The sequence below is a fragment of the Trypanosoma cruzi genome, genomic scaffold (assembly GCF_000209065.1).
Source record: "Trypanosoma cruzi strain CL Brener 1047053516705 genomic scaffold, whole genome shotgun sequence".
NCBI lineage: Eukaryota > Euglenozoa > Kinetoplastea > Trypanosomatida > Trypanosomatidae > Trypanosoma > Trypanosoma cruzi.
The window spans coordinates 73,481-85,331 of NW_001849523.1; the positions used below are offsets into that span (position 1 = coordinate 73,481).

General features: G+C 44.0%; 9 protein-coding genes across 9 annotated transcripts, besides 19 other annotated features; all 9 read left to right on the top strand.

Annotated features, from left to right (window-relative positions):
- Tc00.1047053510293.10 (mitochondrial elongation factor G, putative) lies at positions 1-1,483 on the top strand (the record flags this gene model as incomplete). The annotated part of the gene is made up of 1 exon (XM_801785.1): positions 1-1,483. A coding segment is annotated over one exon (1,483 nt), but the record flags the coding sequence as incomplete, so codon positions are not given.
- Positions 1-11,851: a sequence feature (heterozygous, Esmeraldo-like haplotype).
- Positions 1,492-1,529: a microsatellite.
- Tc00.1047053510293.20 (cytosolic factor SEC14, putative) lies at positions 1,953-3,140 on the top strand (the record flags this gene model as incomplete). Its single annotated transcript, XM_801786.1, has 1 exon — positions 1,953-3,140. One exon carries the CDS (start codon positions 1,953-1,955, stop codon positions 3,138-3,140), a length of 1,188 nt encoding a protein of 395 aa, XP_806879.1.
- Positions 3,336-3,378: a microsatellite.
- Positions 3,492-3,540: a sequence feature (A-rich).
- Positions 3,576-3,621: a microsatellite.
- Positions 3,812-3,850: a microsatellite.
- Positions 3,970-4,034: a sequence feature (A-rich).
- Positions 4,080-4,102: a sequence feature (AT_rich).
- Positions 4,131-4,153: a sequence feature (AT_rich).
- Positions 4,242-4,318: a sequence feature (T-rich).
- Positions 4,538-4,568: a microsatellite.
- Positions 4,650-4,672: a sequence feature (AT_rich).
- Tc00.1047053510293.30 (hypothetical protein, conserved) lies at positions 4,785-5,387 on the top strand (the record flags this gene model as incomplete). Its single annotated transcript, XM_801787.1, has 1 exon — positions 4,785-5,387. The coding sequence occupies one exon, from the start codon at positions 4,785-4,787 to the stop codon at positions 5,385-5,387; it is 603 nt and encodes a 200-aa protein (XP_806880.1).
- Positions 5,398-5,490: a sequence feature (CT-rich).
- Positions 5,587-6,222, top strand: Tc00.1047053510293.40 (ubiquitin/ribosomal protein S27a, putative; the record flags this gene model as incomplete). The annotated part of the gene is made up of 1 exon (XM_801788.1): positions 5,587-6,222. One exon carries the CDS (start codon positions 5,587-5,589, stop codon positions 6,220-6,222), a length of 636 nt encoding a protein of 211 aa, XP_806881.1.
- Positions 5,719-5,740: a microsatellite.
- Positions 6,398-6,435: a microsatellite.
- Tc00.1047053510293.50 (DnaJ chaperone protein, putative) lies at positions 6,554-7,402 on the top strand (the record flags this gene model as incomplete). Its single annotated transcript, XM_801789.1, has 1 exon — positions 6,554-7,402. The coding sequence occupies one exon, from the start codon at positions 6,554-6,556 to the stop codon at positions 7,400-7,402; it is 849 nt and encodes a 282-aa protein (XP_806882.1).
- Positions 7,601-7,631: a microsatellite.
- Positions 7,809-7,850: a microsatellite.
- On the top strand, positions 7,869-8,096 carry Tc00.1047053510293.54 (hypothetical protein, conserved; the record flags this gene model as incomplete). The annotated part of the gene is made up of 1 exon (XM_801793.1): positions 7,869-8,096. The coding sequence occupies one exon, from the start codon at positions 7,869-7,871 to the stop codon at positions 8,094-8,096; it is 228 nt and encodes a 75-aa protein (XP_806886.1).
- Positions 8,353-9,132, top strand: Tc00.1047053510293.60 (hypothetical protein, conserved; the record flags this gene model as incomplete). Its single annotated transcript, XM_801790.1, has 1 exon — positions 8,353-9,132. One exon carries the CDS (start codon positions 8,353-8,355, stop codon positions 9,130-9,132), a length of 780 nt encoding a protein of 259 aa, XP_806883.1.
- Positions 9,332-9,353: a microsatellite.
- Tc00.1047053510293.70 (ribonuclease H, putative) lies at positions 9,624-10,598 on the top strand (the record flags this gene model as incomplete). The annotated part of the gene is made up of 1 exon (XM_801791.1): positions 9,624-10,598. One exon carries the CDS (start codon positions 9,624-9,626, stop codon positions 10,596-10,598), a length of 975 nt encoding a protein of 324 aa, XP_806884.1.
- Positions 10,915-10,934: a microsatellite.
- Positions 11,024-11,851, top strand: Tc00.1047053510293.79 (hypothetical protein, conserved; the record flags this gene model as incomplete). The annotated part of the gene is made up of 1 exon (XM_801792.1): positions 11,024-11,851. A coding segment is annotated over one exon (828 nt), but the record flags the coding sequence as incomplete, so codon positions are not given.

The window sequence follows — 11,851 nt, forward strand, 5'->3', positions numbered from 1 at the left end:
TGATAAAGAGCCAACTACGGAGATGATACATGCGGCGATTCGACGTGCGACAATTGCCAATAAGTTTATTCCTGTGTTGTTGGGTTCAGCCTATCGAAACAAAGGTGTACAACTCCTTCTAGACGCAATTTGTCGGTATCTTCCGTCTCCTATGGAAAAGGAAAATAAGGGTTATTTGCTGAAAAAGGTGAAAGATGAAGAGGGAAATATTTCCAATGTTAAGGAAGAAAAGGTTGACTTATTGACTGACGACGAAAAACCACTTGTGGCGCTTTTGTTTAAGCTGGAAGAAACCAAGAAAACAGGACTTTCAAATTATGTTCGGGTGTATCAAGGGAAAATGAGGAAGGAACACCTTTTAAACGTTCGAAGTGGTAAGACGTTTTTACCCCCAAAGCTTGTCAGAATGCATGCTGATTCCGCTGAGCAGGTGGACGAGGTTAAGGCAGGAGATATTTGTGCCATTCAAGGAGAAATTGATGCATCATCAGGGGACACGATTATGAGAGCGGGTCCAAAAAGCGGACTTCTAATTTCTTGCGAAGATATGTACATCCCTCCGCGTGTCATTTCATCTTCTATTAAGGCGAAGGATGATCGGGATCTGAATCGATTGCGTGACCGTATGGCTGCATTTATGCGCGAGGATCCCACATTTTTTTTTTATCGCAACTCTGAAACCAACGAAGACATTTTGGAAGGTATGGGAGAGCTGCATCTTGATATTTATGTGGAGCGCTTGAAACGTGAACATGGTCTGGAGGTTGAACTTGGGAAACCGACGGTAAACTATCGAGAGGTAATCACGGAACGAAAGGAGTTTGATTTTGTTTTCAAACGACAAAGTGGTGGCGCAGGACAGTGGGCACAATTAAAAGGATACATCGATGTTTTTCCTATTGATATGTCAATAGAGAAAGGCGTAAAAAACAAGGTCACTGTCAGTTGCTCCAATGGTGATGTTCGCGAATCCCTTCAGAAGTCGGTTATCAAGCAACTGGAGCGTAAAATCTTTGTAAAGGGCGAATTGATGGGGGCACCGGTATGGGGTGTACACTTTCATCTTGGTGGTGGCGCTATGCATGAGGTGGATTCAACAGATATGGCGTTTAAAAATGCAACACAAGAATTGTGGGAAACACTATTACCAAAACTCAAGCCTACATTGGTAGAGCCATACATGGATGTGGAAATTGTTGTTCCGGCGCAGTGCATGACGGAGGTGACAACAGAATTTTCAAAACGTGAAGGTATTGTTACGGAAACAAGTATCAATGGAGCAGATGCAGTAATTCGTGGAGAGACGGCGCTGGACACCATGTTTGGTTTCATCTCCGATCTTCGGCGACTTACAAAGGGGCAAGGTGACTTTGGGATGCAATTTAAAGAGTACAGGCCCATGCAACAGTACAAAGCACAAATTCGCATGGACGAGCGCAACAAGGAAATTGGCCGTAAACTTTATAAACTCGCTGGGGAATGATCTTGAGCTTTTTTTTTTCTTTTTTTTTTTTTTTTTTTTTTGTTTTGTAGTGGGAGGAAAATGAAGAAGGATTCTGTGTCGAGGAGAAGGTTAGAAAGAAAGGAAATATTGGGTTAGTTTGGGAAAAGAAAAAACGGAAAAGAAGAAACGGCGAACAAGAAAAGAATGCAAAAAAAGAAAGATTAACGAATATTCCTGAATTTGTGTTCCTGCTTTATGGAAACACAACTCATCACATTTAGGGCGTTTCTGATTTGTTTTATTTGGATCATTTTGCATTGGCGGTGGTGAATGGAAAAGAAAAAAGATGGAGAGATATGCCTTGCCGTATTAAGCTTGCATATTTCATGCCTTATTTATGCTCAAGTAATTGGGCTTTTTATTCTTTTTGTTGTTATTGTTGTCTTTTTTGTGATATTTTAAATAAGACTGGCTATTGAGTTGCTTTAAGGAAAAATAAGGGAAATCAATGATCATGTTTGCTCCACTCGATAAACAGTTGGTGAAGGTTGGCATGCGAGTGCAAGATCGATATGGTCTCACTGGCACCGTCAAGTGGTTTGGCGAGGTTGATAAGAAAAGCAATCCACTTGTTGAAAAAGGAAAATATGTTGGTATTGAGTTTGATGAAGCCACACCGTCATCAATGCGCAATGATGGAAAATGGGGGGAAAAGCGTTACTTTACATGCGACCCTGGAAAGGGAGGATTTTTAAAGCCTAAAATGGTTTATCTAGAAGTAAACCCTACAGCTATCGCCGATCTTAGGCAACGCTATGGGAATAAAGTTGCAGATTGGCATGACTTTGAACTGGTAAAGTTTTGCATCGCACGCAAATTTGACATGCAAGCAGTATATACCATGCTTGACAATCATCTTGAGTGGCTGGAGAAATTCAAGCCGTCTCATGACGAGTACTTTCCAGATTCCATGTGTGAAGATTACCCGTGTGGTTACGGTAGTGCATGCGACTACGACAACAACATTATATATTGTGAGCGCCCTTGTAATGCAGGAAGGTTAACAGCTAATGAGTACATGGAACGTTATAGTCCTGCTGTTATTATGCGTTGGCACGCTTGTGTCATGGAAATGGGAAAAAAGATCATGAAGGAAAGCAATTACAAATACAAACGTGTTTGTTACATTGTTGATCTTACCAACGTTGGCGTGAGCATGAGCCGTTCTTTTATTTCTTTTGGGCGAACTATAGCCTCGGTGGACCAGGCGAATTATCCTGAGCATTTGGGGCGACTGTTCCTTGTAAACTGTCCAAAAGTTTTCACCTTGGTATGGAAGTTGATGCGTCTTTTTATTGATGCGGAAACTAATAGAAAAGTTAATTTTGTTCCGCCTGGCGATGGAGTAAAGTACTTGAAGCAGTTTATGCCCGAGGAAGCTATCCCTGATTTCGCCGGAGGTCCCAGTAAGGCATGGCGGTCGAATGGTAGTCGTGCTGGTTCAACCGATCCGCTTAATGCGTTCAAAGGGGTGACAGTTTTCCAAGCCGTTGCTTCAGATGGCATTCCGGACAGATTTGATGACATGGACGAAGAGGGACTTTCACAGGAAGAGAAAAAAAGTAACAGCAACGGCCGTTTGGGTTCCTCCGGACCCAACTCTGAAGACGGTAACGTGAAAGATTCAAGTTTATGAAGGCACAGATTTGTTGCTTTCGTTCCGTATTTGTTGTTGTTGATGTTGTGTGTGTGTGTTTGTTGAGGAAGAGAGTTCTAAGCAAGTTATTGATATGTAGGCAATTGATCCCCCCACTTCTCACACCTTTTATTATTATTATTATTACTTTTTTGTTGTTGTTGATTTTACTGACGCAATTTGAGCTTTATTTACTTATTTTGTTTTTGTTTTGTTTTGTTTTTTTGGTTGTTGTTTTTCTTCTACTTCTCCTTTTTGTTGTTGTTGAAGGGGGAGGGGGAGTTGCTTTTCACTGAATTCTCCTCATACACACTGATTAGAGTTTCAAAGAGGGAAAGAGAGGGGGGAGAGAAAAAGAGAAAAGAACGAGAGGAAAAAAAAAAAAAAAAGAAAAAAAAAAGGATGGACGAAAGTGTTTATGATGCGACACACTTATTTCTTTCTTTCTTTTCTTTTTTTTTTTTTTTTTTTTTTTCCTTTTGATGGAATTAAATGTTAATTTGTATGTTTTGGGTATGGAGTTAATTTGAGACTCTCACGCCACTTTTATCTCCTCCCAGAGCCCATGTTGCCTACATGTTCATGTATACATACAAATGGTTTATTAATTCATCCGCATAAACGCTTTTGAGGCGTATTTTGTTTCTAGGTGTCAATAAAGGTAACGGGCGTTTTCTTTTTTTTTTTTTTTTTTTTTTTTTTTTTTTTTTGTGTGTGTGTGTGTTTCTCTCCAACATTGGTGCCCACTTCTTGGACGTACTTTGGATATATCGGCCTGGCAATTTTCTTTGGAGTGGTATTCTGAAGAGGGAAGTGGGAATAATATTATAACAAACAAACAAACAAAAACAAGAACTAAACAACAATAAAAGAAAAAAAAGAAAAAGAAAAAGACGCGATTACTCTTATGACCCTGTGCGTTTAAAGAGTCGTGCTTTGAATATATATATTTATTTATATATGTTTTCTTCTTTGAATTATTGCGACAGCAAATATTATTATTTATTTTATTTGTTGTTGTTGTGAAATCAATAGTTCATCACTTTCTCTTATTTGTGAGAATATATTATTTTTGAATGTGTATTAGCGTAGAAAAAAGCCTTTTTATTTTTATTTTTATTTTATTTTATTTATTTATTTGTTTGCGTTTTTTTTTTTTTTTTTTTATTTTTTTTTTTCAAAGATTTTTTTCCTGTCTGTTTTGGATTTTTAGCGGAATTTTTTCTGCACGCGCGCGTACATGTTATATCGATACGTAGATGATGTATACGTACACCTTATCTATTTGTCTGCTGTATACCTGAGCATTTGTTGTTGTTTTTCCTTTCTTGGCGCCAGATATGTTCCGGCCTGGTGTGACCCTGCATTGATTTCCCCTTTGGTTTGGTTTGGTTTGCTTTTTTTTTTTTTTTTTTTTTTTCCTTCTTTGGAGGGTGTGTGGTAGGGCGGGGCTGTTTTGTTGCCACCGCTCACGAATTTTGATTTCCAAAGGGGATTTAATAACGCCACTTTTTATTTATTTATTTATTTTTCTTTGTTGCTTTAAGTGCTGTAAGCATTTATTTATTGGCTCCGCCAACAGGAGAGTGATAGATCAAGGGCAAGGTGGCGGGTCCACTCCCACAATTGTCAAGGGTACGGAGAATGAAGGAAACGGCTCACGCCCTCAAAGACCCGTGGTTTCTCAGCTACATTCCCCAGCTTACTCCAGACACCGTGAAGTATGATTTCAAGGGGGACTGGAACAAAGCCAAACAGGCACTCCAGCAGCCACTTGACTACATCCGCACTGTGGAGGAGTTTTGGTCGACCATAAACTCGTTACCAAAGTTGCACCAACTGGGAAACGGTAGCACATTCATTTTTGCTCGCAACAATGTTGATGCAAGCTACGAAGCCTTTCCCAATGGTACACGGGTTCTTGTGGATCTTTACAAGGCGTCAGTTGCAGAGAAGGGGATGGATTTCGTACTGAGCAGCGTTCTAGGGGAAGGACTGACTTATGACGTTTGTAACGGTAAAACGGTGTGTGACGTGGTACGTCTTTCTTCACGTCCCAATCAAGAGTCCCCTGAGTTAGTGCGTCTAGAGGTGTGGCTCAGCGATCAGTTGTACGCCAAAGATGTGATACCTTATATAAGAAGGGGACTCAATGAAGCTGGTTTAAGTTTCACGGATTTTATCATGGGTGAGTCAACTTTTGAAAAGGATAAGAAGAAGCCATCGGTGTCCGGTGCAAAAAACTGATTGGCTATATTTTTTTTCTTATTATCATTATTTTTCTTCTTGTTTTGTTGTTTCTGCCTTTCTTATTATTGTTTCTCTCTCGCGTGCTTTCTCTTTCTTACTTGAAGAGGAGCGGGATGCGTGTGCAGCGACAGGGAGCCAGCTATAACGTTTCAATTTGTTTGAGAAGTGAGGTTTGAATTGACTACGAGTACTAAAGATGGTGTTAGCTTCTGTCCGGTGGTGGAACGTCGCGCCGACTGAACCAGTAGGTGCTAATCAAAATGGTGAAAAAAATGTTGTGCTTTTTTCTTTGGAGCATCCGTGTTGTATTGTTTATGCTCGCTTATCTTCTCTCTCTCTCTCTCTCTCTCCTTTCTTTATTCTCCGCACAGAAGGAAGGATGCAGATTTTTGTTAGGTCGGCGGCCGGCAAGACCAGCGCCATTCAGGCCTCGGCGCAGGAGACTGTCGCCAGCCTCAAGTCAAAGGCCGGTGTCTGCGATGGCACTCTCTTCTACGGCGGCCAGTGCCTCTGCGACGAGGCCACCCTTGCCGATTACGGCCTGCAGCGCGAGAGCACCATCCAGGTGATGCTTCCCGTTGAGGGCGGTAAGGGGAAAAAGAAGAAGAAGAAGGTCTTCACGAAGCCTAAGAAGCCGATCCACCGCCATAAGCTGGAGAAGATGCGGGCTCTCAAGTACTTCAAGGTGACGGAAAACGACGACGGCTCCTTCAAGGTGGAGCGCACCCGGGACGAGTGCCCCAATCCGGTCTGCGGAGCTGGAGTCTTCATGGCTCAGCACAAGGATCGCAAGTACTGCGGCAAGTGCCACCTGACGTACGCGGCAAAGTAATTTTGGCATCGGCATTGCGACTTCCTCTTGACTTATTTTATTTTATTTGATGCTTCTGACATGTCTCTGATAGGCGCTTTCTGCCTTTTTTTTTTTTTTTACTACTTTTTCTCTGCTGTGGCGTTGCTCACTTGGAAATTGAATGCGGGCTTTTATTGACGTCTGTATGTTGTTGTTTTTTTCTTTTTTTTTTTTTTTTCTTTTTTTCTTTTTGAGCGACTTTTGTTTGTTTGTTTTGCTTGCGCACCAGTGTGTGCGTGTAAGTGGCAATTCGGCGTAGGAGGCGCCTGTTGCGGTGCGTCCCGGTGGTCGCATCGTCAAGGGAGGAGCAATGGGACTAGAAGACATTGACGAATGCCTCCCACCTTCTTTGGGCGGAAAAGGACAGGTGCTTAAAGGTAGACCCGTCAACAACGGCGAGGGCACAAGTGGTTCGTGCGCAAAGGTGAACTTTGGTGAGTTGTTTGGGTTTCCTGTTGCGTCAAATGGAGGGGCGGTGATGCCGTCAGCTAGTGCCGGTGTCGGCAGCGTGCAGGCTGGTTCAAAAACAGAATGCCAAGAACCGGAAGAGCAGTGGATTTGGGTCTCTGCTGAGGGCCAGAAAAGTAAGGCCTCTCCCGTCGACAAAATGGCTGGTAGATCCAATGATCCTCTTGATGCATTCTTTACTTCCCATACCCCCAGTTTACAGCCGTCCTCTTCGATGAAGCGGGAAGAAAAGCCGCTCACGGACCTCCTTGACTTCTCTAAACCGGCGGAGCGCGTCCGGTACTCAGATGAACATTCCCTCCTGGAGGCGTTTGAAAATCAAAGCAAGGGACGACGGGCAGATGTGCGGGACGATCCGTCGCTGGAAGACCTTAGCCATGGCTCCTCCAACAACGCAGTAAAGGCACGTTTGTTGAAAATAATGAATTACTACGATATTTTAGGTGTCACACGCGACGCCACAGAGGAGCAGATACGGCAGAGGTACAAGCAAAAGGCACTGGAGCTTCATCCCGATCGTGTGGGTCGCGACCAAACACCAGAGGAGGTAGAACTATTCAAGGTGATGACGAAAGCAAATGAGGTTCTGTGTGATCCAGAGGAACGCGCAAAGTACGACGAGGAATTACGCTGTTCCAACGTGGGCGCGGATGACGAGGCCCAGTGGCTCTTTCACCTCCACTTGCGGTGACGCCTTATTATTTTTGCCGGGAACTCCACAAAGGAAAGAAAAAAAGCTTTTATTTGGGGCGCGGAACTTCGTGGGGCCATTTCTATTGATGGCTACAACCCAGAAATAGTAATATTGTATATCATTCCAAGAAAAGTAAAAAAAGAAAATTGGATGTGATGGGGGTACAGTGCCAAAAGTCCAAATAATCCAAGCATCAAAAAAAGGAAAGCAAAAAAAAAAAAAAAAAGTCGGCGTGAAAAGGCAGATTATTTGATTTTGTGCGTGTGGACGAAATGAGAGAGTAATGACTGATGGATGTGTACATAAAGCAAACAGCCGAAGTGGACGAAAAGGGAAATTAAGCAGGCATTCATGGTGAAAATTCCCTTTTGTACACCTTACCTTTAAAATTTATTTATTTTAGTTTTCCTTTCTTTTTTTTTTTGTTTGTTTTTTTTTTTTTTTTAAGCCAGAAGAAAAAAAAATGATGCGACGCAGCTTCACTCTGTTGAATGGCAATTGGAGGGAGCAAGGTATTAGCTACTTGAAGTACCTTAACGTTTGCACAGAGGCTCTTCACAGCGCCATGAAAGAGAGCCGTCGGGTGAAGTATGAGCGCTATTCTTCACCTGGATACGTGGCCCAGAAACCTGATGGTGCGGGCGGCATCGAGACAGTCAATAAGGTTCCTGCGCACACAAATGAATACTAAGAAAGGTGAAGAGAACGAGTTATGTCTGTGCTCCTGTGGATGAAACGGATGAATTTACAAAAAGAGAGGTGAGCAATTGAATGATTCTGTCAATGAGGGAATGTGAAACTGGTGGAAATGTAGAAGCGGAAAATTAGGAGGTTTATGGTAGTAAGACCCAAAGTCTCTAATATGGGGTGATGTTTGCTACAAATATGAACGTGGAAATGAATTCACCAGTGAGTTTCAGGAGTTGCCTTGCCAGAAACCCCTTTACATGCATGCATATATGCGGATATATATCTTTTTCTCCATTTCACTTTTTTTTTTCTTTTTTTTTTGCATTACAAATGGGACTGTATGTATATATACTTTTCCGCGCTCCAAATTTGAGAGCGAGCCGTTGCTGGACGGTGATAAGAGGGTTCTCCTGAAGGAAAAGGAAAACCGGGTGATAGTGAAGGTGGAGGGGGAGGGGATTCTTGGAGGGATGCCGTGGTACCTTAGTACCTTTCGTGTCAGCTTCTGCGCCATTTATTCATATTTGGCCTACCTGCAATTGCGATGGATCGCTGAGGCGGAGGAGCGCTATAGACGTTCTCTGACGTGGAAGCCTGCAGTAGCCACTATATTTGATCACAATATTGTCATGAAGCGCGGGGGCTCGAGTCATGTGCAGTATCGCTTTGTTGTGGGAGGAAAAGAGTATGTGGGTGATCGATTCCGCAGCGGTGGCATCCACAAGGAGGAGATGGTGTCAAACCCGGCCCTTCTCGGTGCGGGAACGCAGCTGGTGGTCTACCACAACCCTGCCGACCCCAACGAGAGTGCCATCAAGCTGCAGACCGATCGTGGAGCGGAGTCGGTGTTTCTTCTTGGCATTGCAGTGTCGCTTCTTGTCTCCTACAGGTCTGTGCGATGCGAGACGATTTTGCCCAATATGTTTTACACCTTCCTTGGTGTGAATCGCCGACTTGGCGGCATCACAGGTTTGAAGGAGGCTCGGACCCATTCGAAGCAAAAGATGAGATACGGTAAAGAAACGGGTGCCATATGAAATGAGAATAAAAGGGTGCATAAGAAACATGGAGAGAAAAGGGCGGAGAATGCCACACGCCCTGCTTAGTTGGGCTCGGTGCTCCCACACAGAAGCCGAGATGTTTCTGCGTATGTCTTGAAATTTCCTATTGTGTTCTTCTTGTTGGTGTATTTGCTGGTTGTTGTTGGTTTTTATTTTTATTTGACCAGGAAGCATCTTTTTTTTTTTTTTTTTTTTTTATGCAGAAGAATGCGTCACGGAATTCTTAATTTTTTCCTGTTTCTGAGCCTCCCATTGTTGTCACATTGTTGTTTGCTTTTTTAATATATGTGTATGTGCGTGTGTGTTGTGTCTCACAATCCTTCTTTATTCGAGCTTAAGATGGAGCAGCGTGTGGATGCTTTTCTTCTTCGTCTTTTGCAGTTAAACTTACTTGTCTTTTTTATTATTATTGTCTTTAAGAAGAGGAGGGGGAGGGAAAGGGAGTTGGATAGCTGCGAAGGAAAAGCATGGCAGAGCCACGTTCTGCAAGCAGTAAAGCCCTTAGTGGGGCAAAGGGGAGTCGTACTAGCGTTGAATTTGACGTTGCCGAATTCATGCGGGCCATGGATTGCACAGAGAACCACATGGTGCTGGGCATCGATGAAGCGGGGAGAGGTCCTGTGATTGGTCCAATGGTGTACACGGGAGCCATGATTGCCCTTCATGAGCATGATCGTCTTCTGGAGTACTGCGGTGTCAATGACAGTAAATTGCTTGGTGAAAACCAGCGGAAGGATGTGCTTTGTAAGCTCCAGAAGCTAAAGACCTTCAGCACCTTCACCGTTTTTGTCACACCCGCTGAAATTGCTGCCGCCATGACAGGTATCCATGGCAAGAATCTGAACACCCTCAGTCATGATACAGCCATCGCTATCATTTCCAAGGCAACACTAGAGGCCACTGGAATGTTGTGTGGTGCCTACATCGACACTGTGGGCCCACCAGAATCTTACCAGCAGCGTCTTTCTGGTCGTTTTCCGCATTTGCGCATAACGGTTGCCAAGAAAGCAGAAACGAAGTTTCCCATCGTAGCAGCAGCCTCTGTTGTGGCGAAGGTGGAACGCGACAGGCACATTGAGCGACTGGGCATTGACGTTGGCAGCGGGTACCCAAGCGACCCCAAAGTGATGACTTGGGTGCGCTCCCACGTTCATCGTTTTTTTGTATTGCCCCGCGAATTTGACTTTGTACGACTGAGTTGGGGTCCCGTTGTCGAGCTCGCCAAAAATACAGACGTCTGTGTCCCGATTCTCTTCGAGGAGGATGCCAAGACCAAGGCAGAAAAAAAGCGTGCTACCAGTGGTGGAGGTAGCGACGGCAAAAAGCAGCGTCTTCTGAGCTTTGTCAAGCCACCACCACGCCGACACACGGTGTACACCCACCTGCTCCGGCTGAAGACGGTGGCCACCATTCAGGATACTCAGCATCCCTCTCTGGGGTAAATTTTTGCCAATTAGAAGCCTCTGCATCTCACATCTTGTGTATCTCCACATCTGATATTTTTTGTCTGTAAGGAAACACGGCACATATTTCGGGCAGGTGTTCTTCACTCATATAAATTCACATGAAATTTCCGTGATAGATATAGAAGGCTTTTTTTGACTACTCTGAAGCATTAGTCTCTGTTGAGCACACCAAGAGATAGCTGCCTTTCAAAAGAAGAGGTACAGAAAGACTTATTGTTCCTTCTTTCTTTTACCTCCATCTCTTTTTCTGTTTTTGTGTGTGCATATTCCTTTGTTTCTTTATTATTATGTTTTGTTGTTGTTGTTGTTGTTTTTCTTTCTACGCTTTGTTGTAACATTTTGCTTCTTTTTGCTAGCAGGCCACAAATATCAACTGTCTTTTTTCATTGAGTGGACTGGGGATGCCGAAAACGGAATCACTGACACTGCCATTGGCAGCAGCTTTGGTGACGTTGACTGTGCGGTGGCTCACCTACAACTTTAGGGATTTCCTTCCTCTTCCGTATCATTTTGGCATCACGACACCCAATACCGCCGCTGAAACATGGAAGGAGGCAGTCTTCTGGAAACAGCGGTTTGGTGCTGTACCGGAGTATCTTCTTGTCGTGGTTCCCTGGTATGTAGAGCACATCCCGCTCTTGCCATCTGCGATGTATGTGAGCATCTTGTGCGTTTGTGATGCGTTGACTGTGTTCCTTGTTAGTCAGTGGCCGTCGGCCATCCCACAGCTTGTTTTTACTCTATTTGTGTTAAACCCGGCCATGATTTTATTACCGGCCCTGGAATCCTTGGCACCCGTGGAGCATCTTATTCTCACTGTCGTGATTGAATGCTGTCGAAGGCCACGAATCCGCGGTGGGCTTATTTATGTTGCTCGAATTCTTGCGCCGGTGTTGGGTTTTTCTTTTATTGCCGTCACGGTAGCGCTGTGGTTTCCCGTCGGAACCACAAGCTCAAAAGTTGCTATTATTGGGGTGATTCTAGGTGAGTTGGCCATTGGTGGATTTTCTCTGCTATACCTTTTCCAGTGGCGGAATATGAGCACTCGAACATCCCTTTACGCCCCACCCGACAATGGGGTGATGTGGTACGTGCGCCTTCTCATTATTCCCGTCTTTGAGCGCTGTATGGAGGTGCTTCAAATTCAACTGCCCGCGATGCTGACAGTACTAGTCGCGGTTGCATTACCCACCGAGGTGCTGGCGACGAGTTTGGAGTACGCAAGCTCC